Source organism: Heloderma suspectum, chromosome Z, assembly GCF_057233095.1.
Source record: "Heloderma suspectum isolate Gila_16-S chromosome Z, 16-S_ref, whole genome shotgun sequence".
NCBI classification, from domain to species: domain Eukaryota; kingdom Metazoa; phylum Chordata; class Lepidosauria; order Squamata; family Helodermatidae; genus Heloderma; species Heloderma suspectum.
In genome coordinates, this window is record NC_139476.1 from 5,210,801 (window position 1) to 5,237,720 (window position 26,920).

Here is a 26,920-nt window from a genome sequence, read left to right on the forward strand (position 1 = left end):
GAGGGGCCAAGCACGCTAGCTACTTGACGTAGGGCACTAAAGATAATTTGAGGCATTGATGAGACATGGGGCTCAGTCTCTTTCCTGAAGTTCACTAATGGAAGCTGGCTTACTGCCTGCTCTACAGCCAGGGATGAAGTTGCTGAGAGTACTGACCCATAAGCACCTTCTGGGTGAAAAATGTAATGAGGAAGTCTGCAGACTTCAGAGCAAAGATGTCTACAGGCCTTGCTGACAAAAGGAGGAATTGCGCTTGCTTGGGGTTTTCTGCAGTAAGAAAAGGGCTACCCCCACCCATCTTGAATCCAAGGTCTACGCCCATATACACACTGACCACAGAAGTTCCTTGAAGATAAACAGCATGCAGCCATCAGCCTATGCCATCTAGCCTCAATCCGATGGCGGTTCTATAGATACATCTGTGCTGACGATGTCGCCAGGGGAATAGTCAAACTGTTAAGGGCCACTTCCACTTTATTAGCATCCCCCAACTCTTTGAAAGATCTGGGAAGGCAGTCCACAAGGTATTTTTTCTTTGAGGAGGGGGCAGTGGATGAGGGAGAGCGAAGGTGAGTGCCTGGGAGCCATGCTGGAGACTTTTGCCTACCAACATCACAGGTGAGAAGCCATCCATCTCCTAGAGGCAGAGGAGGACCATCAAACCTTGCAGTCAGCCACGCTCTTTCCAGCTTGGTGCTTGGTAACCAGGCTATCCAGCCATTCCATGTACCATTGCTGATACACACATGCTCTACTGTTGGCTAAGAGGTGCCGCCCTTCCACGAGAACATGGCTAGAGACCAAGCACCTCAAACAGGCCCTGCTTTGGACTCCATGTGGTTCAGCCACCAGACCACTGCTACTTTACCTACAGGAATTAAAGTGACTTTTTGAGCACTATGATGTGCCCAATTCTTCCCTGCTTCTCAGAAGGGCGGAGGGCCCAGTCCTCAAAGAGCAACGCAATACCAACATTAGCTACCGGAATACCTCAAAGCACATCACCAACTTTTGGATTTAGGTTTTTTTTTTTAATGGACCAAGGAAAAGTATTAGCTTGTTCTCATTCAAGCCTCCTCCACAACTGGGCTGCTAAAAACCAACTGCTTTGGAAATCAGCAAGTCAATGCTTGTAAAGAAAATGAACTTTTCCATCAGAAATGGAAAAGGGTGGGGGTGAGGGAACAGTTTAAAGGGCACTGGGGAGGACTGGAGAAGGGCTAGGGTGGAGTTGTTGGAGAGGGGGGGCCAAAATCTGTGAAGGCCATGCACAAGTGGTCCTACTCAATGCACACCTCACTTCTGCTTCAGCCTTCTTTGAGCTGTGCAGAAGAGTCGCTTGATCAAGACACAGAAGAGCATCAGGTGCGGAGTGAGAATGTCACTAATTACATCATGCACTCTTGGGACAGAGAGACAGCAATATCACTGCCAGAGGAAATGCAGAAAGGGATGAAGCCTTATCAGGAGGACTGAGATACTGCTGTAAGGCAGAGTTGCCACGCCTGAGGAATAGCACATGTTGAGCAAACATTTGAGAGTGAGGGGAAGGCAGTGGCCACAGGCATCCACATCCCATCTATCGCAGGACCAAGAACTAGCAACTATTATTCCACCCCACCCCACTCTGAGCAGGGCTCCTAAAGGACTATTGACCCTCTCTCTATCTTCTCCTTAATGAATTAGTAGTGCTTATGATTCAAGAAATGTAGCACACTGTAGCTGATTTGCTGAGCAGACAGAGGCCGGAAGGAAATGGGCTTTGAACCCTCACACCTTTGAATAGCAGGTGTACAATTGCCAGCCCATTAGATGTTGGGCTAATAACCAGACAATTCCTCCCATGGGGCATAGCAGTGTGCGCACATGCGCATCTCTCTCTCTCAATGGTTGCACTTTTACCCTCAAGGAAGTCCCACCCCCCAAACACACAGAGAATGAGTAGAACTAAAGATAAAACTTCCTTGTCAGAAACCAAATGCAAAAACCAGGGCGAGAGAGAAGGCACAGAGGAAGGAATTTACTGCTGGCTTCTCGCCCAAGCACAAACTCCCTTAATCTTGCAGCACGCTTGCTATCTCCCCCAGGCAGGTCCCATGAAGCAAATGGGTCGATGTCTTTGTTCTCCGTCAACGCCAAGGAAACCATAATGCCGTCCAGCCTGGTCATCTGCCCACTTCTGCCCTGGCTGCTCCCCACAGTGAGCTCTCCACTCCTCCCCAGCATCCATTGTGAGTCATCCTCAGGCCCGTCCCCCAAAAAGCTCCTCCCAAAGGTGCAACCATTCTGCCCCCACAGCAGCCTTTTCTTTCTCTTACCCTCCCCAAAAACCAACAACACAAACAAAAAGCAGCAGAACTGTTTTATACCCCATCCCGCCCAGAGTCAGAAGCTCCAGAGAGTGAGCCATGTTCAGTTGCAGGAAGAGAAATGAAACCAAACAAGGAAACTGAACAGCGAAACCAGAACATAATGAAGCCAGCCAATTTCTGTTCTTGGTGTTGGATGATTGGACAGTTTCCAAACCATGGTGCTTCGCCGTTCCAGAGCAAAGAGGGGGAGGAGGGTTAGGCCAAGAAAGGTGGTTCTTCCTTCTGCTGAAGGACAGCAAACGGCAGCAGACAAGCAGGTGCACAAAAGAATAAAAGAAGGCAGCTTGCTTGGCGGTCACATGGCAGTGCGGGTGGGGGTGCTGGGCTGGTTCAACCTCAGCGTCTTACATAGCCAGCCAGCAAAATCCACCTCTTCCACCTCAGAGCGTTTGATAAAGGCATGATTCTGAAAGCAGAGAAGACAAAAAAGGTGTTATCATACTTGACGATGGGTGGGTTATCCAAACTGTGTAAGGGCAAGGAATTGTGGGATCTTGGAGGCAAGGAAGAACAGGGATCCAGAATGAAAGGCAGTGACTAATACCCCAAACCACTTGAAATCCACCCCCTGCTTTGATTACGAGGCACTTCGCTGGAACTTCCTGTATGTTTCCAACCCCCCCCTCTGAAACAGGGCTCTAGGATTGTGCCGTTTAGAAACTGGATTCCAACTCCCCAGGGAAGAGACAAACCAGAGTTCTGGTTTCAGATACCACACTAGATAATCCAGTGTGCCTGGGATGTTTAGTTGCTCCCAGTGGCAGGAAGAGCCAAGAGGGAGAGATAAAGCAGCATGAACTAGCACACTGGCTTGTTCATGGTAACCCAGGGTTTAAAAAACCCTGGTCTACCATGACATGTGAACTGGGCCATTATGTGGGATTTCAGCTTCCTTGTAAATGGAGGGTGACTCCTCTGACACATAAATGAACCCACACGTACCCTCTCCACAAGGATGGGCAGCACAACTGTTTTGTTGGGTGAACATGGAGTTCAGAATCTCTCTCATACATAGTTGTAGCACTGTCCAAAAGAGATTCCAAGAACACCTGTTGCAGGGAACACTAGTGAAGAGAACAGGTGCTCCACCCAAAATATAGAAGCTCATCTTAACAATGCCTGGGTGGAGCCTGTTTTCTTCCCAGAGATAAAGTGAGGGTCAAGTGCTCTGGACTCTGCACAAACATACACATACACCCTTTTCCTTCAATTGTCCTCTTGAGAGTCATCCCAGATTCAGGTTTTAGATGAGGGTTTGAGAGGTGTTCCACTTCAGGACATTCAATTAATTCTTACAGTTTTGGAGACCACATTGTCATTTTTTGAATGAACCATTTCCAAACAGCAGCCTGCTTTCATAAGCTAATAAATGTACCTAAAAAGAAGACTCCAGACAGATTTTTGAGAAGCTGCTGTCACTGGCCAGGGGTGAAAAACCAAAACCAAAGAGTGCTACCCAGAACAGATTGGTTCTATAAGCACTTATCAGTACAGAATGGTCTCAGCAAGAAGCGGCTTCTGAACCACCGACATCTGTCTGAACGATCTGTTGACATTCAGAGCTCATGGTGGAGCGGGGAGAACAAGATGTAGTCACCAGGCCACAGGCAACTTCCACTCAGCCTCAAATGGGCAGAAAAAGGCTCTGTAACAGATTCTCAATCTTTTCCCTGACAATCTGTGAAATTGTACAGAAGTGGACAAACCAGATACAGAAGTATTGGGGGACAGGTGGGTGGATGAGAGAGAAAAGAGGTATTTGCATATGGGCTTGGCAGGTTTGCAGGGAGGGGGAGACAGATGCAGTAGGCATGAGAACTACTTATGCCTGAGTCGTAAGTCTAGATTCTCTGCTGATCCAGAACTTCCTTCCTCCTCTCCTCCTTTTAAATTGAAGCAAAAGCTGAACACTGGACCCCCTGTCTGAAGGGAATCTGTCACAGCTTCGTTGGGAATACAAACCACACAGCAAGTTGTCTACCATGGGACAACTGCAATGCAAAAGAGCACTCTGCTACTACAGCAAGTATACTCTAGGGCAGTGGCACTGTTCTGTGCTTTTCAAGGGCAAGTGAGGGACTGGGTATGAAATGAGAAATTCCGCATCCTAAGATTCTTTGGGCCACTTCATACGTTATGCAAAGAGCAAACCTGAGTGCACACTCAAGAGAACTGCAGGCAGCCACACTTCCCTGGTTAAGTAAACCAATATGATGCATATGCTCACAAACCCGTGTTGCACACTTGGAGCATGTTACGTTCACACTTAAAAAAGCCATGTCTGAAACATCCCTCAGTTTCTATGTTATTTGTTATGTTTCTAGCCCACATGACTTTGAAGGTAAAATCTTTAAAACTTGTGGGGCAGTGCTTAGTGAAGTCTTTAGAGCCTGGAAGCAGGTAAGCTGGATCCGTTTGCCCCCCACAGCCGGAAGAAAAATATAGACAAATAAGCAGACACGTACAAAATTGCCTAATCGATTCAGACAGAAAAATTCTGCTTTTCTTGAGAGCGGAACTGAGATTTTTAATTTTATTTTGGCATAGAGCAAAAATGCAAAGTTTTTATCCACTTACCATCAGCATCTTTAGATCTGCCCGTTCAGCAGGGTTTTTAATTAAGCTGAAAAAAATAAAAAAATTAAAAGGAGGCAGAAAAGCTGGTCAACGGCTGCCATGGCAAAGCCAGACACTTTGGCCAGGCAGATGGGAGCCTGGTACGACTCCATTAGGTGCTCCTGCTCAACCCCACCCACATGGACCGCCCACAGAGCCATGCAGGGAGAAGAGGATATTCCCATCCCCTCTAGATCAGCCAGAAGGAAGAGTCAGCCTTGTGGCCAGAAAATTGCTAGCCCACCTGTCCACATATACCCATATTAGTCACTGGTGGCTCAGAACAAGGGAAAGGTGAGGAAAAGGACTCAAGTGGTTCTTACACCCCGGAGGAGCCATTTTCAAGGCTGGTGTTCGGAGAAGACATTATCACAGGCTCTGTCCACCAGACACCTTCTCCCACGCCATCCCAAGGCTTTATACCCCCCTTGATAAAAGCAAATCCTTACCATTTATTTACAAACTCCTGGAAATCTTGAGTGAAAACCCCGGTCGGCAGCTTTGGAGGCGGCTGGAAAAACAGGGGAGAAAAGGCACAGAGGTTAGACTTGGGAAAAGAAGAATCAATTCAGAAAAGCAGCCTGAGAGATGGGGACAGAGTGCGGTGGACAGAGGCCCAGGAACAACTGACCCTCTGGATGGAAATAAACCAATAGAAAGGGATGGTGTGTCATTTAATTTATAAATACCCAACTGCACTGAAAAATGTTTCTATATCCAGCGATCTTACATATTTTAATAACTGAGAAATATCAAATGATATTGCGCTTTAATGATTAATATTGCCTATTTTATTACAAATGTAAAACATTGAATTGTTAATATTATTGGTCCCTGAGCCAAGGAGGAATCAAGGCACTGAGGTTTCAAAAGGAAGTCCTTCATGAGCCTTTTCCCTAGCCTGGAAATGTTACACAGAGCATCCTACAGCTGTCAATACTAAAAGAGCTACATGTCTGCAGTGACTTGGACTCAAGTGCTAATATCTAGTGCAGAACATAAGATCCCAAGAATCTTGGCTTTGGGTTAAAAAAAGCTTCTAGCCTTCACAGGGTGTGATGCCAGGAAATGTAGGAGGAGAACACAGCAGGCCTTCAGTGCCCACCATGATTATTTGTTCTGGAGGCTCTGTCTCTGGAGTCCATCTGCTCTCTCCTAGTCTGCAAAGTTTTATGCTGCCACACACTCTTCAACTCTTACGTTCCCAACGAACTCTTTGGCATTTTAGTGACGATGGACTAGTGTGGCCATCCTTCTGAATGTGGTTTTGGGTGGTGTGGGCTGACCTTACTCTCTGCAGTGGCTCCCTCTTTGTTCCCATATTTGATCCAGGTTCTAGCGATTCCTAATACAATGCTCTTCTCTCAGTCTCCCTGCTTCTTCCTCTCCTCACTCCTGTGCTGCTCTTGTCCACCCACAGAACATGAATGATATTCTCCACCTCTGTGACAGCACCCTCCCTTTTGCTGCTCCCTAACTTTGGAACCCTCTGCCTTCTGGCCTCCCTCTGGCTCCTTTCGCTGGTGCAGTTAAACACCTTAGAACTCACCTCTTCACTTAGGCATCACCCAGGTACATCTACATTTCCCCTTCACATCCCTTCCTCTTCCATGCCAAAGGGCAGGCCCAGTATCGATTTCTATTTCATGCACAGCACCTCATTCTTATAAGCACTCTAGAAATTATAATAATCCACAGGAGGAGGGAATAGAATGAACCCCACCCCCCGCCCATTCTTGGGTGCTATGAAATGGGCTTGGCTTAACTTGCAAAGTTTAGCCTTGTTGTGGCAATTCATTTACTGTGCAAATTTTGAACACATGCAAAAGAAAGGAAGGGAAGACTGGACTGGGAAGGCATATTGCAAAAACCAGGCTATATTACTGAGACAGGGGCATACAGGGGACCGAAGGCACTGCTCCCACCCCCTCAATTTTTCAAACCCTTCTGTGCAATCATACGGGCTAGTTACTTGAGAAGCTGGATTTAATCCTAGACTTTGCATTTTGCCTGGCACAGTAATAAAACACACGGCCCTGGTCCCCCCCACCCCATCCCACTATTTTAAAAGTATGAAGCAAAAAGCCCACTGAAGCCTCTTCCAGGCACCAACCTCATTAACAATGTAGTCCAGCAGTTCAAAGATGGCCATTGCAGGCCGACTGTCCATCCCATGCCCTGCAATGTAAAAGGCACAGAATCAAGATGAGAAGATGCCCACACGTAACGCATTAAAAAGAAACCCCCCAAAAGGCTTATATTCTCCCAATGGGCAAGCAAGCAAGAGTTCAGGAATGCAAGAGAACTGAACCCAAGATGGTGAAACTTAAATAAATTGAGGCATTGATCCGGCTTGAATGGGACGGCTGGCCCATCATGAGTTATTTAACCCATAATGAGTGGTGGCGTGTGCTGTGGCCAGTTTGACTGCACAACCCCCGATCGGGCCAATTGGGGGTCGCACTGTGTCCTCTGAACCCAGTAATTGTGGGTTATAACCCTTGATTTGAAGTAGGGGTTAAGCAAGGATTATTTAACCCTCCAACACCCCATGATGACCAAGTTCGGACAACACGGCGCAACCCCCAAATGGGGGTTGCTCAATCAAAATGGCACTTGAAAGCTATGCCGCTAAATGGCTCCCCACCATCAAGCACCTCTTGTCACAATATACATGGGTAGCCCCAACTCCCAGTGTCAGGATGATGAGGGTTAATGAGACAGACTATGTTCAGCACTGTTGTAGGTTAAGCAATTTGAGGGGAACAGGGCACAGGGCTGTGGCTGGCCAGCACAACTTGTGATCCACCAAATCAGATGCATCTGGCCAGCCTTAAGAACGTAAGAAGAGCCCTTCTGGCTCACACCAAAAGGGTCCATCTAGTCCAGCATTATGTTCATGCAGTGGCCAGCCAGCTGCCTGGGGAAAACCCACAAATATGGACATGATTTAAAAGCATAACTAAAGCAAGCTCTTTCCTGCAAAATCAAGGGAAGGACATTACACTTAAGGGGTGACATGTTTGCAGCTTGTGCTTGCACAATAGATGAGGAAAGTTAATTCAGTGAGTAGTTAAGGTTTGCCAAAATGTAACATCTGGTCTTTTGGGTGGCATACTAACTGGCTTCCCTTTAGTCATTAGCAATTGTGGTTTTTCTATGTTTTAGTCACTTAATCTGACTTTACTGAAATGAGTTGTGTTCATTACCTATTTCATGATTTGCGGTTGCTATAATGTTTGTGCCTGGTTTATCACGATGTAGAAACTTTTAAGCCAGGCAATAAATACAGTTTCAAGACAGGTTAATTAGATCTATCCTCCATAAATATATCTATTAATGGCAACTGGGCCTGACAGCTAAAAGTGGAATTGCTATGTGTGAGGACAGGATTTTTTGTATTATTAGATATTGGGGATGAACAGGGCATGGCTATCGCCTTCATTCTTACATTTATATCCCACCTTTTTTCAAAGGAGTTCAGGGCTGCACACCTAGGTCTCCGCTCCCCTTTCATCCTCATAACTATGCAATGCAGAGCAAGCTGAGAGATCATGAGTGTACCAAGGTCACCCCAGCAAGGGCTTCATCGCTGAGTGGGGATTTGGAACAGAGTCTCTCTAGACCAACTCTAACCACTAGGCCACACTGGGTCATGCATTACTTAGGAGCGTTCCCAGAGGTTTCTGGGAGGCCACTATTGAAGAACAGAATGAGGGTGAGAGAGATCAGCTGTCAAGTCTCATGTTCTCATTGCTCTAAGCACCTTGGCATGAAATTTCAGGTTTCCAGACTCAAATTAAGCGGTGAAGGTCAAAAGGTTTTGAATTTGACATTAAAGGTCAAATCCAGAGCCACAGAGTTCCAATGGGACCCACCACACCTCTGCTCCCACTCTGGTCACAACCACCACTCTGCCTTAACATGGCGTGGTGACGAGTAGACAGATGGGGCTGCCGCTGATCACTGGCCAACACAACAGGGAGTGTCTGGTCCTTCCCTTCACTTGATCAAGTAACACCAATCTGGAGGAATCATCAGAACCAGTTTGGCTGTCAAGGGAAGTCCAGCCTTGCCTCTGGAAAGAAAACCTAGAGACAGTGATCCGATTGTCAGCATAGCTCGTGATAAAGCACCTACCGCTAATGGGACGTCCTGGGGGCCTTGGCCGTGGCGAGACACTGTGGGGTTCCCCTTCTGCCCCATCAACCATGGGGCGACCGAATATCGCTTCCAGTTCCTTGGCATCTGGCGGGGGGATGGGATACCTTCCAATGGACAGTTCCACCAAAGACAGGCCCATGCTCCAGATGTCAGACTGAACCGAGTAGTGGGTGCCCTGCAAACGCTCAGGCTGCAAACAGTCGAAAGGGTGTGTGCACATTAGCATAGTCTCGCAAAAGCACACATCCACAGAAGTCACTAGCTCCTTCAACTTTTTTAAATAGCCTGGCCGCCCACACATCCCCATGTCAGCCATTTGTGGCACAGCAACTGGAAGAGTAAGAGGACCGACTTTTCTGTTTACAAAAACAAGTTTCCCCTATCCAGTCAGCTGGAGGTTTAGTCACCAGTGATGAATGGCTCTTTACCAGCCTGGTTTTGGATTACTGCAAACCGCCCAGAGAATCTTTGTTATTGGGCAGTATAAGAATATTACAAACATGAATAAATAGCACAACTGCAATTCCTGTGAAAAGGCAGACAAACTAGATAGCAAAAGATGCCTTTCCCTTCCCCACAGGAAAGAAGGAACCTATGACTGCAGCTAGTTACTGAAAAGCCCCTCTGTGTTGGCTTTGCAGAGGCCATGCCTTGAGAACGGAAAAAGTGCCAGAGGTTTGGACCAGGAAGTTTAATTCCACGAAATAACTGACCTACATAGTCAGTGTAGCAGCTCTGGTTGCAAAGCATCCTCACCAACACCAGTGGTGCCATGCCTGGGGGCGGGGGGGGGGAGGGGGGAGAAGAGGCTCCTCTGAAATATTCTCGACCACATGCTGATTATTCCTCAACAGCACATCTCTCCCTGGCTATTGTGAAGTAACAAATGCTCTTAAATATACTGTAGTGTGTGTGGGCGGGATTACAAAAAATCCAAGATCAAACCTTTGAGCATCGCTATTTTTACATCACCTCAGGTTTAAGCATCACCCAACTGGTTCCCAAATACTTGCCCACCATGACTGGTAGCCAATTTATTAGGCAGCCTAGACCACCCTTCCCCAACCTGGTGCCCTCCAAATGTGTTGGACTACAATTCCCACAATCCCACATGACGCTTGATCCTGTTATGAACAACGTAAGGTTCAAAAAGCTCTTATTCAACTCTGACAAAGTACTTTTTAAACAAGAAAGCCCACTAGATTTAAGAGAGATGCTAAGGAAACAAGAATGCAAAAGTATTAGAGATCAGAAACAGGGACATGTTTAAAACAAACCATGGTTGCTATATTTTTCAATTGTCTTCCTTTGTAACACCTGCCAAAGACTTCAAACACTGAATATACAGCTTTAGGAGAATAATACTGTACAATGTAGCTGTGGCGGGACACCAAGATTCAAAAGACATGCTAGGGATAAATAAGTCACCTTACATGATGCTCATACATATTGCCATATATGAGCTGTCCTCAAATGTACGGGACAGGCCACCACCACCACCCCACTTCTGATGTATAAACATTACACGAAACAACAAAGGGACGTACAGACATATAGGATCGAGTGCCCACGAAAGAATTCGCCATGGAGTCGATGAGCTGACCACTGACCCCAAAATCACAGAGTTTGATCTCTCCCCGAGAATTCACCAAGATATTAGAAGGCTTCACATCTGCAAGTGGATTTTTAAAAAACAAAACAAAGGGAAAATACTGAAGAGCAGGACCAGAGAAAACAATTCAAACTAGGCACCCAAGTGAAGGGTCCACATATTCATAAACATTCACTAGAGATGTGCATCTGATTCAGTGAACGCTTGAGCAGAATTAGCCTACCAGCTCTTGCTTCTTGGAGGTTCTGGTTCTTGACTTCTGTTTCTCTGACAAAAGGCACAGGCTGCATAGAACTGTTGCGGTTCTGTGCTTATGTGGTTGTGGAGCCGGAGCCGGTCCAATCAAGGCAAAGTAGTTAGTTAAGACAACGTAGCACAATGGATAAAAATCAGTACTTCAAACAAAATCCAAAAAATGAGATTTTATTTTAAAAATTTTAATGTGTTTTTTATAAATGTAAATGTTAAGTTTCTCACCCTACTTATTATTTAACATTAAATAATCTGGATATAACCCTGTTAGTCATACAGTTAACCTCTGAACTGAACTGACACCTCTACCAGATAATGACTGGGTTCACACAACATGACAACCTAGAGTATGGGTTGTTGTTGAATTGCGGCTTGCTGCGTTGTGTAAACCCAGCTGCGCTAACAAGCCAGGGACTGGGTCCACACGACACGCTAACTCACACTTAGCGATTTGAGTGTGGGTTGTTGCTGAACAATGGGTTAGCATGTTGTTTGAACCCAAGACATTTTGTGCCGGGTGACTTGTTAGCCATGCGGTATAGTTTATTTTTCTCTAACATGCCACTTTGAGAACCCTTGGTTTGTTGTTGGGTTGTTCAGGGTGGTTAACAAGCCACCCTGTGGAAAATGTCCTGGGTTCAGACAACACAATAACCCACAGTTTAACAACAACCCACGCTCAACCACTAAGTGTTGTGTGAAGAGCCCCAAGGTTTGTTACCTACAAAACCCCCAGAGTTCACAATCCAACAACAAACTGTGGGTTGTTTGTGGTAAACAAACCATAGTTTGTTAGTGCGGCTGGGGTCACACAACACAACACTCCATGATTCAACAACAACTCACAATTCAACCTATACTCAGAGTTGTTGTGTTGTGTGAACAACCACAACATATAGAGTTTACAGATTAACTGTATGGCTAACATGCTTATATCCAGATGTAAGGAAGTTTTCTATCCAAATGAAGAACTAATTTCTCAAGTATGAATATTTACACTATACCCAAACACAGGCATTTCATTTTCACCTAATGAAAATAAACTGTTCTGTTCTGCCCAGTAACTGTCAAACCTTGCTTCAAGCTATCAGTCATGTGCAGTTCATTTTTGTTTCCTACTTTGGTTTTGTGAGGGCAAGGCAGGGCCAAGACAGAATGAAGCAGAAAGGAGCAACACTGAAAAGAAAAAGACAACAAAATTGTCCAGTGTGAATCTGGCTGTATTCCTATTCTTAGGCTGTAATCCTGTAGTCACTTGCCTGGTAGTAAGCCCCATTGAACTCAATGGAATTTATTGCTGAATAAATGTGTGGGATTGTGCTGTTAATTTCAAACTGTTGTGGGTGTGAGTCATAAGAAAAGACTCTTATGTGGGAATGTTTTAAAGACATTTCCTCTATAGGTAAAAAAGGAGAGCATGCAAAATATATACAGTGAGACAGAGATGCAAGCTCCACTTCTTAGAATGAAATAGTGTAACACTAAATTTAGTTGCAAATTAACATGATTTAGCTGTCAGGTCTGCACCATGGTTTAGGAAATATGTTTCAAAGGGAAACTTTCAATCGGACCTTTTTGTGTGGATTTAAACAAATCCACCCTGGTCCATTTTTTATTACAATAGTAATTTCATTAATTATCATTTATAGTATTATTTGTTTATGCGTCTTCCCTGACATTTCCCGATTCCTGTTTACTGCAGGCAGGCAGTTGAATCCAACAGTATTCTTTCCTTGTTATGAATTTGGAAACAATGTTTTAACTCCCAGTCTCTTCTGGTTCCAACTCTCTTTTTGTTCCTGGTTTAATTCGGTACATTTTGCATTACATCAGAGCTGAAGCAGGGGTTTTTCCAAAGCGCCGAATGAAGGTCTGAATCATATCTTGGGGTTGGTACACATGTCTAGTGTTCACAAAGCAAGGGCAAAGTCTGTATCAGCTGCAGACCTGGCTCCTCCCAAGAATATGAACTTTCAGAGCCGCTTCTTTTTAAAAAACAAGACAAAAACTAAGTGCAAGTTCCTAGCCCTTATGACTATAGAGCTGGGGTGGGGAACCTGTGGCCCTTAGCCTAATTTCATGCAATTCTTGGTGTCATCCAGGTATCTGGATGCTGTGGACTCACTCTTCCTCGTGCGTGTATGCAATGGATAGAGAAGGGATGCAGTAGCAGAGAGAGAGGGAAAGCTTTGCCATCCTGCAACCTTCACCCACAACTGAATTCATTTATTTACTTAATTTCATTTCTATACCACCCAATAGCTGGAACTCTCGGCTGAATTTTCTTGTTGATCAGTGGCCCTTCAGTGGGAAAAGGTCTCCCCACCCCTGCTGTAGAGGAAAACCTGGAAGCATGTGGGCCTACATCAAAACCACGAAGGACCTTTCCTACAAAGCAACCTTTTTCCTAGTTCAACATCCACCATCGCCAGTTAAAAGGATCTAAGGTGGACTGGGAGGGAGACCTTGGAGAACTACTGCCAGCCAGAGTTGGTAGAACTAACAGGATGACTCTGTGTAAGAGAAGTGCAGCTGTCCCCTTCCCACAGCACTCTTGCTACTACTAATCTTGCTTAAATGCGACACACAAAACTTTGGAGCAAAATCTAGTACAAACAGCTTGGCTCTTGTAGTAACAGAGTCTGGCCCAGGGCTCAGGAAATAAATGCCCCTTCCTCCCTGACGCCCAACAGGATAGGGAATTATGCCCTCCTGCCTGAGGCCACAGAGGGGAAGCAGGATGATTCCAGAATCCCTGGTATGCCCTGGCACTCCAGTGCCAGTTTGGTCACTCCAAGCAATATGAGAGGCTCAAACGACAGCCTGGAAATTTCAAGTGGTCCCTGAAACAGTTTGCTTTCACTTTGCTCCTACCTATCTTCTAATCGACAATGGTTTTAGGGGTCGAAAAGATTCTGAACAATTGCAGAGCCAAAGCTTGGAAGCAGAATAATGTTGAGTAAGTCTACACAAACCCATTGCCCTTGGGCAATTCATTTCCAATGCAGAATCTGGGTCCCCTGGGCACAGAACACCCCCCCCCCACACACACACACACACAGCCCTGGCTACCTCTCACCTCTGTGCATGATCTGGTGCTTCTCTCGAAGGTAAGCCAACCCTCGCAGAACCTGTCGGTAGGAAAGGTGGGAGTGGGGGGAGGAGAAGAGAAAGGTCAGGGCAAGGCCAGGATGTGGAAAACAGAAGGCTTTGGGGGGCAGGGGTAGGGGAGGAAAAACAGGCTTCTTAAGTAAACCATAAGGATCTGATCAAACCAGACCTTTCAAGGAGCACAAACCTTTCCGAGTGTTGGCCAAGACAAGGCAGATTGCAAAAGAGGGCAACTCTTCCACCTCCTCCTCCACAGAGTGGCTGGTTTCTTCCCACTGGCTAGACTAGAAATAACTGGTCCCAATTACGCTTGGCTTCAAGCTCCCACTATCATTCTGTCATCTTGTTACAGACTTTCAAGTGGGCTCAGAGAGGCACAGGTACTTACCAGGTGAGGTTTTCTCCTGCTTCCTGATTCCTCCCACCCCGCAACCCATTCTAAATCCATCATGCCCATATCAAAAAGTGACACAACATGCAGGTCCAACATACACACCTGCTCCCACTCCCTCTTTCAGGAACACTGTTTCTCTAAGCTCGTTATGCATCCAAGCATGAGTCCTTCTCTCTCTCTGCCCTGTCTTCTCCCAAGAGAAGAGGGGTAGCAGTGAGCTCGACAGAAAAACTTTCTATTGTCTGTTAGTCTTGCAGAGACCTGAGGGTATTTCCCCCCCTACTGACATGATTCGAGAAGCTCTCTTTCATGTGAAAAGAGAAGGTAAACTTCAAGATGATGCATGCAAGGATTTTGATTGTTATCACTTGCTTAGTTCCAAAGAATGAAGGCAGGAAGAGCGGTCCAGAACCCTACAAGTCTTCATCGTTAAAGAGTTCACAATTTAAATATATTATTTTTGAGACACTCCTTTTGGCAAGCAGCTCACAAGAAGCAGCTGGGGGCAGCACACTCACCGCAATGCTGACTTTCCCCAAGATTTCCTCGGGAATTCTCTTAGCTTCTTTCAGAACTTGATCCAGGGATCCTCCATCCTAAATTCAGAGAAAAGATTAGCTGATACAGAGATAAAAAGGATTGGCCTCAATGCCCAGCCATTTACACCAAACACCCCCCTCGCCGAGACAGACTGAGTGGAGTTCACCTAGTCTTCCCCAACCTGGTGCCCCTCAGATGTTTTGGGCTTCAACTCCCATCAGCCCCAGCCAGCATGGCCAATAGTCAGGAATGCTGGAAATAATCGTCCAAAGCATCTGGAGGGCACCAGGTTGGGGAAGGCTGAGCTGACCCATTTTTTTTCTGGTCACATGCAAGGGTGCATTGCCACTTCCCGCATTTTACTGAAAACGGTTTGGGGAGGCCAATGAAGCAAATTTCTCTATTTTCCTGAAGCTGTTACTATTGATTATGCATTCATTGCATCTCAGGGTGTCGCCTTCTTTGACAATGATCTACTTATAAGCCTCAGAGCATGTTACAGTGTGAGCGCAAACGTGTGTTTCAAAAATACATGGTTGGGCTATAGCATGTGATTTGGCCTGAGAATCACAACCACAGCCAAACAGAGACTGAATAAATAAAGTCTCAAAATGTTAGGGAAAGAATTCAGTTTGGTGTGTCTCGAAGGACAGATTCTACAGGTACGTGGCAAGTACTAATATTTATTTATGGATTACATTTCTATGCCGCCCAATAGCCAAAACACTCTGAGCAGTTCACAAAACAAGACTGCCAACCATAAAATAAAACATAAATCACAAACCTTAAAAAGTTTAAAACAGAATAAAAAAACAGAGTAAAAACCAAAGTAAATGCCAGCAGGAGTGCAAAGATCTTAACACACACTAAACCCTGGAGTGCCACTGCCAGATGGATTGATGATATGACTTAGTATAAATCAGCCTCCTCCCATACCTTATATTTACTAAATTTATACTCTGTCTTTGTTATTATTTATTTAGTGCCACCAATGTGGCACTTTCGAGTGGACAAGAGGACTTCCCCTGCCCCGAGGAGCCTATAAATCTAAAATCTGACAGAAGAGAAACAGAGGCAGGGGAATTATCTATTATCTTTGAGAAATCATGGAGGATGGGTAAAGTGCCAGATGACTGGAGGAGGGCTAATGCTGTCCCTATCATCAAAAACGGCAAAAAGGAGGAACCTGGGAACTACAAACCAATCAGTCTGACATCAGTCCCTGGGAAAATTCTGGAGCAGATTATAAAGCAATCAACCAATCAATCTGTAAGAACCTTGAAAACAATGCAGTGATTACTCGAAGCCAACATGGATTTGTCAAGAACAAATCCTGCCAGACGCATCTGATCTCATTTTTTGATCAGGTCACCTCCCTTGTGGACTGTGGGAATGCTGTGGACATCATATACCTCGACTTCAGCAAAGCTTTCGACAAAGTGCCCCATGATCTCCTGATAAGCAAACTAGCTCAAAGTGGGCTAGATGAAACAACGATCCGGTGGATCCACAGTTGACTACAAAACTGGACTCAAAGAGTGCTCCTCAGTGGGACCTTCTCAAACTGGGGAGAGGTAACGAGTGGGGTACCGCAGGGCTCAGTCCTGGGCCCAGTGCTCTTCAACATTGTTATTAATGACTTGGATAAGAAGGTGCAGGGAATGCTGATCACATTTTCAGATGACACAAAATTGGGTGGGATAGCTAATACCCTGGAAGACAGAAACACAATTCAAAGTGATCCTGACAGGCTGGAGTGCTGGGCTGAAAACAACAGAATGAAATTTAGTAGGGGTAAATGCCAAGTTCTGCACCTAGGAAAAAGAAACCAAATGCACAGTTACAAGATGGGCAATACTTAGCTCAACAATACTACAAGCAAAAAGGATCTTGGAATTGTGGTAAATCACAAGCTGAATATGAGCCAACAATGGGATGTGGCTACAAAAAAGGCAAATGCTATTTTGAGCTGCATTCATACAAGCGTAGCTTCCAAATCACGTGAAGTACTAGTTCCCCTCTACTCAGCACTGGTTAGGCATCATCTGGAGCACTGTGTCCAGTTCTGGGCACCACACTTCAAGAACAACGCAGACAAAGTGGAAAAGGTTCAGAGGATGGCAACAAAGCTGATCAGCGGACTGGAAACAAAGCCCTATGAGGAGAGACTGAAAGAATTGGGCATGTTTAGCCTTGAGAAGACTGAAGGGAGATAGCGCTCATCAAGTCCTTGAAAGGTTGTCACAGAGAGGAAGGCCAGGATCTCTTCTCGATCATCCCAAAGTGCAAGACACGGAATAATGGCCTCAAGTAACAGGAAGCTAAATTCCAGCTCAACATCAGGAAAAAATTCCTCTTAGAGCAGTACCACAATGGAACCCATTACCTAGGCAAGTAGTGGGCTCTCCCACACTGGAGCCGTTCAAGATTAAACTGGACAGCCATCTGTCAGAGATGCTCTGACTTGGATTCCTGCACTAAGCAGGGGGTTGGACTCCATGGTCTTACAGGCCCCTTCCAACCCTACTATTACATGATTCAGGGGAGAATGTGCAATTATTTCTGTTTTACATGTATAGGCTGGGTTATAGGTTTAGTTGACATAGGACAGTGAACTCCAACCTGGTGTCCTCCAGATGCCCTGGGCTCACACCTATCAGTCCTAGCCACATGGAGAGCAAGTTTGGGGAAGGTTGCAGTGGGGCACAGGAGGTTAAGCACACACTTAATTCTGTATAGGCCTATGTAAGCCAGCTTCCCATTTCTCTATGTTCACCATCAAGGCTGCCCTTTGCCAGTCCTTTGTCATGTAAACTGCTTTGCAAATCATTACTCAGAACTACCCCCTGAGGAAAGCCACTACCATTCCCATTGTGCAAACAGAGAAGTGATGTTCCCTCGAAGCAACTCTGTGGCCAAGTTAAGATCTGAACTGAGGCTCCCAGAAGAAGTTCCAACCGTCCACCCACCCCCTAACAGTGGTGCACACACCAGCTGCCCCTTGTGTTTCCGCCAGAATTTTATCTCCCATGTCTTAAGGAGGCTCTCTAGGATAAAGTCAACAATCACTGGCATAATGCGTTTGGACTGCTTTGTTTTTCTGATACAGAATTCATAAGGCTCTATGAAATGACTGAGTAAGTCACCAGATGGCAGCATTTCCAATACTAAACGAAGGGGGCTACCACATTCTGCACTAGAGACACTGCTTTGCCGTGAACCAGGTTCAGACGAACCTCCAATGTCGCTCAAGGTCTCCTTTTTGCTGTATGAATCTGACTGCTTGCCAAGAGCATTGGTTGAGGCTCTGCTCTGGATGATCTCACTTTTAGTATCCAGGTGAATGGTTACCAGGAACAAGGCTTTTTTCAGCTGTGCCATTTTGGTTATATAATCCCCACCCCCTATGTTTGCCTGGCATCCAAATTAGTATCTTTTACATGCTGAAAGAAAGCTGCTTCTCTCAAGCTTTTAACAGAACTGCAGAACTATTTTTATATATTGCTAATTCTGCAGATGCTGCTCCATTACTGATTTTACCAGCTTTTATTGTTTTGTAAAAAAATGTTTTTTAAAAAGAACAAGCATATGTGTAAGCCATGTCAGCAATTACTTAGACCGAAAGGCGGAGTACACAAGTAAATAAATAAGTAAATAAAATAAATATACCCTTGGCCAGAACTCAAGGGCTACTGTCCTCTGCTGACCACTACATCAACAATTTCCCATGTTGGAGACCTTTAAACAAGGCAGTGCAATTCTCAAACCTACCACCATAAGACAGCAAGTTCAGTCTCAGTAGCCCCTGACTAAAACTCAATGATAGGGCACAGCAAGAGTGTGCTGGCTGTTTTGGTCCCATAGCTTCTTAACAAAGAGTTCTGCATTGTAACCTTCATTAAGCAGCTCAGAGATCAGGTATATCAAGCCATCTAGCCCAGTATCCCGTTCTTCGGAGTGATCAGCCAGCTGCCTCAATGGGAAATCAACCAGCAGGGCTAGAAGACAACAGCTCCCTCCTGCAGTTGCCCACCGGCAGTTGGGGCTGGAGCTTTCTGCCTCTGAATCTTCCAGAAGCTCCATAAAGCCACCATACCTGACTCATAGCCAATGATACCTTACATGAATATGTCTAATATCTCCTTTTAAAACAATGTAAGCCAGCAGCCATCCCTACAACTTGTGGCAATCAATTCCATAAATAAATTACGCGTTGCATGAAGTACCTTTTTTCGTCCGCCCTGAATGAACTCCCAATCCAAGTTCTAGCATTACAAGGGAGACTTCCCCCACCAAACTCCACTATCGACTTTCCCTGCACCCTGCATGCCTCTGTGCAGTTGTCCCTTTTCCACATGTGAAACAGGACTTAAAACAGAAACTGAAGCAGAACTAAAATAAAATCCATGCACAATCCATGCATAAACTGAAAACACAGACAACCCAAAAGCTGCTGGTTGACCCCACCAACACAAAAGGTGAACAGTCAAGTTCACACATGCCAGCAGAATGAACAAGTTGAACAGTCCACAGAAAGATGTTCTAAATCTCCGAACAGGCCACTGAAGAGGCCCCAATTCTAGCAGAGACTGATCGGACCTCTGTGTAAGCTGGAACTAGGAGCTGGGCCTCCCTGTCAGATCCTATAGTTCAGGGAGGTTCATAAGGGAGCAGCCCTTCCCACAAGGTTCCCAGGACCAGACATTTTAGGGCTTTAGAGGTCAATGCCAGGACATTAAATTGAGCCTCAAACTACTATTCCAACTTGTACCCAGCGGTGCTCTGCACCAGTTGCAATATCCACACCATCTTCCAGATCACACGTTGAGAGGTTTGGGACAGCAAGGACACGGTTAAACAGCTCAGCAACAAGACAATGACTTACTTTTTCACATCTCATTAATTCTATGCCAGTATAAAGAAGCTTGAGGAACTGGATCGAGTCCTATCACAATGTGGATGATCCATTAAAGAACCAGCAGACAAGTTTGATATATGTAGGTGTGGCAAGGGAGGGGTAGGAAGAAGGTGTAGAAAGTGCAGAGACATTTGGGTTAGAGTGGTACACTAACGGATTATGAGGAGAGAGAGAGAGATGGCTTGATAGAACAGGGAGATACACCTGGTTCCAGGCACAGGAAAAACTCAAGCACCTATTTACCCACAAAAGTTACCGCGGGTGTATAGGAATCAGACATGTTCTCTCAGTTCTGCGTGAGGCTGGCTCCTAAGAAGAGCTGATGACAGCACCTAGGCTTTTAAATATTTTTCTGACACTAGGATAAAAGGAACGCTGGGTGATAGATGAACCTGAAAGGAGCAGGAAGTGGGGAGAAAGTCTATAATCACAGACGGAAAAGTCTTTAAACGTAAAGACATGGAGCCTGAAGCACACGGAGCCAATGTAGAAATGCAAACGAAGGAGAAACTGTACTGGAATCACTACACACGTAGTCCAGTATGTTATGCAAGTTTTGCACGACCTGGATGTGTGGAGGAGCTACAGCAGCCTCTCCCAAACTGGTGCCCACCAGAGTGTTGGACTGAACTCCTGTAATCTCTAGCCACATGCTGGATGGGATGATGGGAGTTGCAGCCCAACACATCTAAATGGCACAGTTGAGGAAAGCTGAGTGATGGTCAAAGCGTGGCAGTCTTTCCCCAAAGCCAGTGGCACTGAACAAGCCACCTGAAGGAACATGGCCTCACCATATGCTCCATGCAGATGCTGATCTCCCCGTCACTGTAGAAGGCGCCGTAGAAGCCCACAATGTATGGGGAGTTGCACTCATGAAGCACCTGGAGCTCACGGATGATCTGGTTTCGGATGGCAGGTTTGATCTCCAAGTGAATCAGCTGCAGAGAGGAAGCAGAACGGGGGAAAGTCAAGGAGTGAAGGACACACAGAGCAGCCCCAAGAGCTGTTTCACTGTTGCTTCCCATGGTTTGTTGTTGGGTTAACCGCTGGGTTGTTCAGCGCCTAAACAACCCAACTCTCCAGGTTTGCACGTCACACTCAACAACGTACAAATGGGCCAATTGTAGGTTGATGATTAAACGTGGAAGTGAATGGTGCACTGCAGGCAGAGCGCCTGCTCTCCCCCCATGCAAACTGGCCCTCTAAGATGCCACAGAACTCTCATCACTTCATATGTTTACTGTTGCAGTGTTATTATTGCTTGCCATCTCTGGCTTCCTACAGATGCCCCCAAACATTTGGTCATACTGGAAGAGACTTCATCCTCCCTCTTCCCCCTGCCTCACCTTGCGTGCCATGATTAGCCCTGAGGGTTTGTGTTGTACTTTGGTGACCACCCCGCCATTGCCAGCTCCCAGTTCTGAAATCCTCTCAAAGTCATCATCTTTCAGCTCTCCAACTTTGGCCTTCTGAGTGAGGAAAGCCTCCAACCGCTTCTTTTGCTGCTCATCCAGCTCCAGCTCTTCCAGTTTCTTCTGGAGGTCAACAAGATGTGCTCTGAGGAAAAATGGAGAGAACCATTGGACCTGCTAAGAGTCATGCTGCATAAAGCTCAAGCTATTTGCAAGCTATAGATTAAACCAATGTGTCCTGCACATAAATTGCCAACTGAATCCATTCCAAGTCACCATGGCTCCCCAAATCCTGGTGCTGGAGACTTTAAATGCTTTCTTAGCTCTGTACAAGGTTGGCTTCAAAATTATTAGTCCTGGCTTGTAGGAACTGGAAGCTTTTTCCAGCCCTAAATGAGATACTCTCGGCCTGTTTAATGGGTATTCCTGCAGGGGTATCAGAGGCAGGGAGATGCATAAGGAATACCAGTGTTCTCTCTCTACTCCCTTAAGGTAGTTGCATCAGAGTTGCACCCTACCCCCTAATGATCACATGAAGGCCCTAAAGGGGATCCTGTGTTATTTTCTTGATGAATTTTAAGGTGCATCTTGACATCCCTATAGGACCATCTCTTCTGCACAGAATGCATTTCTTTTTCCCAAGGAGCAGCCCTCAACTCTACTTTACATTTCCTAGGCTTTCTGATCAGCTCTCACTTCCCTACACCATCATGGTATATGTTAGCCCCTGACACCCCCATCCAAGATTTGATCTTCCAAAGTAGAAATCCAGAGCCTAACCAGGCTCTTTTTCTAACTCCCAAAAAATTCTTCAAAGTACCCAACCCCCTGCCAAAGCTCTCCTTCATTACACACACCCAGATTATCCAGCCTCATATGCTCACATCACCATCCTCTGTTTGGAACCCCACCCTTGGCTCCCCCCCACCAAGAACCCTCATTTACAAGCCTCTTACAGCCCCATATAACCACCTCCCTCTTCTCCAGTTATTGACCTGTCTCCCTCATAAATGTCTAAGTGCTGCCCAATTCATTCAACTGATAGTAGTTCCTTCTCAATCCCCCTCAATGTAAGTTGCATCCCCTGGCCTTCCTCACCCCACAGTGCTTTTATACATAAGCACAAGGCTAACCTTCTCTCCCCACCACCCTGCTCACAAGCTTGCAACATGCCCATTCCAGCCCCATACATGGCTGCTTTTCAGCAACATTCTACCCACGGATTCTGAATAGCCCACTCTTCTCATTTTAAGGAGTAATCACTGGGTAAAATGTAACCATGATGCAGATGAGAAATATTATTTTTAATAATATAAAATCTCCCCCAGACCTTAGATGTGCTCACACCACATTCACTGCCTATCCTGCTCTTCCTCACCTCTACAGACTCCTTCTGCCAGCAGTTTAGCCCTGGGTTCCAACTCTGGCTTGCTAGGGGAAACAACCCAGAGTCCCAGGTTTGAATGACGTGCCAAACAACCCAGAGATAGAGCACCCCTGGGTTGTTTAGCCACTCCCACTGGCATCAAGAGCAATCAAGCCGTCTGAACTAGCACGGTAGCTCATTTACAACAACCAAGGGTTTTAAAAAATCCTGGGTTGCTGTTGTGTGCAAACTGTGCCAATGGTCCCCAAATCTGTTAATTTCCCCTCACACTTCCAACCAACCCCACAACCCCATCCCTGCAAACTACATGGCTCCCCTTTAAACACCACTGCTCCTTCAATCTGAGCAACCTTTCCCAGGGCTCCCAGTAACCACCCCCTTTCCCACACATTTCCACATTATAAAATCCATTGTGAACATAGAGATGTAACGTTCTCCCCGACCTCCATCATTTGTCCTTAGAAAGGCATGCCATCACCACATATTGTCAGCCACCCTCCACATCCCCAGCCTCCCTACTCAACCCACTCCAGCCCCATATATGGCTCCCTTTAATCACTCCTCCTCCCTTATTGCAACCCCCTTCCACAGCTTCCCAGGGACCCCAACTAACCATTCCCATCCTGAAATACCCTCCCAGATTCCCGTTTTCCACACATGCATTTTAAGTGTCTAATCCCCCCTGCCACATACACATATAGACTTTCCTCCATTACCAGCCACTCTCCCCACCTCCCTCTCTTGCCTTTCCTCCACCCCATAATGCTCACCCCACTCCTCCTTCAACCCCAGCCTGCTCCCTGTTTCCCATAGAATCGAATATCCCATTCCCCTCTTCACCACAGAACCCCCAGATCTCCCATTCTATACATGCCCCACCACCACAACACACACCTCACAGAACTACCATTTATCTTCTTCTGCTCTTCCTCATTCCCATAACAACCACCACCCTATTGGTTTCCCTTCACATAGCCAGGCTCCACCAGTGTGGTATAGTGCTTATGCATCACTCCCCAACCTGATGCCCTCCAGATGTGGACTATAACTCCAAAACATATGGAGGACACTAGGTTGGAGAAGACTAGCTTAAGTGTTGGACCAAGGAGTCCCAAGCCTTTACACGCACATTCTCTCTCTCAAACTATTCTCCACACAAGTCACTATCTCTTAGCCTAATCTCTTAGTTCAAGGTTTTTGTGAGGAAAAAAGAGAAAGGCTGTGAGGAAGGGTGGGATAAAAATGTGATCACATTAATATTTTATAATAAATACTATTCCATGCTATTATTAGTTTTAAACAACATATGGATACCTTTAGCTGTCACTTGTCCTTCTGCTCTGCACTCTCCCATTCATTTCCTTCCCCAGACTTCTCCCTGCTACTGTCATACAAATATGTCACCTTTAAATGCCTTATGGCACCCACACAGTTATCACACTTTCCACACCGCAGTATTCCTTGCCTTCCCCATTCTCCAGCACTCAACCATCCTCCTACAGCCTATTACTAATGATATTATTAATCATGGCAACAGATACCAAAGTAATGCACAATTTCAACAATGATGATTGTCATCACGTTACTGTAGCACCCTTTGAACCCCAGTCCTCCCTCAACACCACCATGCCATTCCTTTCCCCAAACCTCCTCCCCGCTTCCCTATATGGATCCTCTCTTTTAAATGTCTAAGGTCCCCAGTCTCCCCTTCCCAGGTTCACTGCCTCCCCTGCTCTTCCTTTGTCCTCTTAACATTTAACACCCACCCCACCCTACTCATGGAAATACTTAATTTCAATACAAATAGTTCCAATAATAATGGCCCTTAAAATGCCAATTCTCCCTCAACACAAAGCCTCTCCTTGATTCCCTTTCCCAGACCTCCCCCATACGCTGATCCCTCTTTACAGCTGCAGCCCCATGCACACTTATTTGGGAGTAAGTCCCATTTAACTCAATGGGCCTTAAAGGAATATGCTGTAAATATCTAATGCCCCCACTTCACTGTCTGGAAACTTGTTTGTAACTTTTATTTAGACGGTAACACGAAGAGTCGGACACGACTGAACAACAACAACAACAACCTATCACCACTTTAATCATAATAAGCTGACTCTGATTCCATTTTGATTTGATCACAGTGCAGTTCAAATCTTGTTTTGATACAATGCTCCTGCATTTCCCCTCACTCAAGGCACAATGTTTTTGAATACATTCTCACATACAAGGAGCAAACAGAGTAGCATTAAAAAACAAAACAAAACACAAGCCTTGCTTCATGAAGTATACTGATGGAAAATCTACTGTGTTTTAAAAACTCCTTTGTAAGTTTGCCTTGGGAGTCCCTTTGGGGACTAAAGAGGGGAGCACCAAAGACCCCCCACATAACAATCTGATCTTCCTCAGCCCTAACACTCGACACCCACCCCACCCTATTAATGATGGCAAAAATAATACAGGATATCACAAATGGTGCAGCTAATAATACCCCCTCAGCTGAAGCTACCATGTATCCACTTCCTTTCCCAACCCCCTCCGCCCCTTTTATGGATCCCTCAAAATGTCCAATGTCCTCTCCCAACACAAGCTGCCTCCCCAACCCTGCTCATTGCCTCCTTTGCATTTCCTCACACCCATAATGGTACTACTACTACTAAATGATAACATTATTAACCCACTGTCAGCAAAAGCCTTCACTTTCCCAGACCTCTCCCCAACCCCATACATGGACCCCCCTTTAAATGCCTCATGTGTGTGTCCCAATCTTTCTTTCAGCTGCCTCTCCCCTCTCCATTTGCCCCCTTATGCTTCCCCACCACATAAGAATCAACACCCACCCAACCTCCTAATACCATTTATAATATGAGTAACAATAGTAATATGAATGACAGTCCTCAGCCATTCCCTTTCCCACGCCTCTCCCCATTCCCATAACACCCCCCACACATAAAACTACACAAGGTGGTTCTACTGCTACTAAATGATTGTAACAATATTGTTAATTAATAATATCACAATCATGGTATTAACGCTCCCTGAGCCCACACCGCCAGTCATCCATCCCCTTTCCCAGACCCCTCTCCACTCCTATACATGGACCCCCTTTAAATGCCGTGCGCGCCCCCCAACAATCTCTCAGCTGCCCCTCCCCCACTCATCACCTCCCCTGTGCTTCCCCACTCCCACCATCTTCGACACTCCCCCAACTACAGAATATCTTGGCAATATGAATAATTAGCCTCACTTGCCCCCTTCCGCAGACCCCTCCCCACTCCTATGCACGGACCCCCCTATAAAAGCCTCGTCTGCATGCCCCCCACAACAATCTCTCTCCTAGCTGCCTCTCCCCCAATTCACCCCCTCCCGTGTTTTCCCCTCTCCCACCACATTCAGCACTCCCCCAACCTCCCCATAACAGCCTTATCTTTATACGACGAGGAATATGAATAAGAACCCCTCCCCGCTCCTATACGTGCCCCCTTTGAATGCCTCGTGTGCGTCCCTCCATAACTATCTCTCTTTCAGACGCCCCCCCCCCGGGCTTCGCAAGGCTCAACGCCCACCCACCCCCCTAATAATACCATCATCAATATTAATGCCAGCAATCTTAGCCCTCTCTCAGCCTGAGCCCCCACTCCGCCAAGCCCCTCTCCTCCGCTTCCATACATGGATGCCTCCCTCTGGATGTCCCATATCCCCCCCCCAAGCCTCCCCCTTCCCGCCGCCACCCCCTCTCCTTCCCACCACACATCCCCCTCCGCTCGGTTCCACTCACTCGGAGCCGTCGCCCTCCCCGCCGGTGGGGCTGGGTCCCTCGGCGATGGTGGGGGTGATGTTGAGGGCCGGCGGCACCAGCTTCCTCTTGGCCGGCATGGCGGTGGTGAGGGCGGCGGAGGACACGGCGGCGACCTCTTCCTCCGCTCCGTTCCGCCTAGCGAGGGCCCCGCCTCAGGAGGACCCGCGGCAGTAGCGCCGTCATCGCCCGGCTTGGAGAGCTACGCGAGGCCGAGGCTCGCCGCGAGGCCTACGCACCCTCCGAGCCCGGCCCTGAAGGGGGAACGCGGAGAAGCGAGTGAGGCCAAGGCAAGGGAGGGGGCGTGGCTGGACGCCTCGCGCGCGCACGAGCGGCCCGGGCCTCCCGC

At 46.5% G+C, this 26,920-nt stretch overlaps 1 protein-coding gene across 2 annotated transcripts; it reads right to left on the reverse strand.

Annotated features, from left to right (window-relative positions):
• Positions 1-996: 996 nt before the first annotated feature.
• MAP2K2 (mitogen-activated protein kinase kinase 2) lies at positions 997-26,831 on the reverse strand. Of its 2 annotated transcripts, none has more exons than XM_084825884.1 (11): positions 26,554-26,831; positions 21,326-21,536; positions 20,771-20,917; positions 15,040-15,117; positions 14,096-14,147; positions 10,700-10,824; positions 9,129-9,342; positions 7,102-7,166; positions 5,438-5,499; positions 4,950-4,995; positions 997-2,778 (listed from the first exon to the last, which is right to left on the reverse strand). In XM_084825884.1, exons 1-11 carry the CDS (start codon positions 26,649-26,651, stop codon positions 2,668-2,670), a joined length of 1,209 nt encoding a protein of 402 aa, XP_084682010.1. In that variant the 5' UTR covers positions 26,652-26,831; the 3' UTR covers positions 997-2,667. The 2 variants fall into 2 exon arrangements, with proteins under 2 accessions (XP_084682010.1, XP_084682011.1); XM_084825885.1 differs by lacking the exon at positions 997-2,778 and adding an exon at positions 3,320-3,395.
• Between the last annotated feature and the right edge of the window lie 89 nt (positions 26,832-26,920).

Coding starts and splice junctions, on each gene's coding strand:
- MAP2K2 (XM_084825884.1), bottom strand. CDS start 26,651: ATGCCGGCCAAGAGGAAGCTGGTGCCGCCGGCCCTCAACATCACCCCC. Junction 14,148..15,039: donor TGGGGAAAGTCAGCATTGCG/GTGAGTGTGCTG, acceptor TCCTACCGACAG/GTTCTGCGAGGGTTGGCTTA. Junction 7,167..9,128: donor CCCAGGACGTCCCATTAGCG/GTAGGTGCTTTA, acceptor TTTACATTGCAG/GGCATGGGATGGACAGTCGG.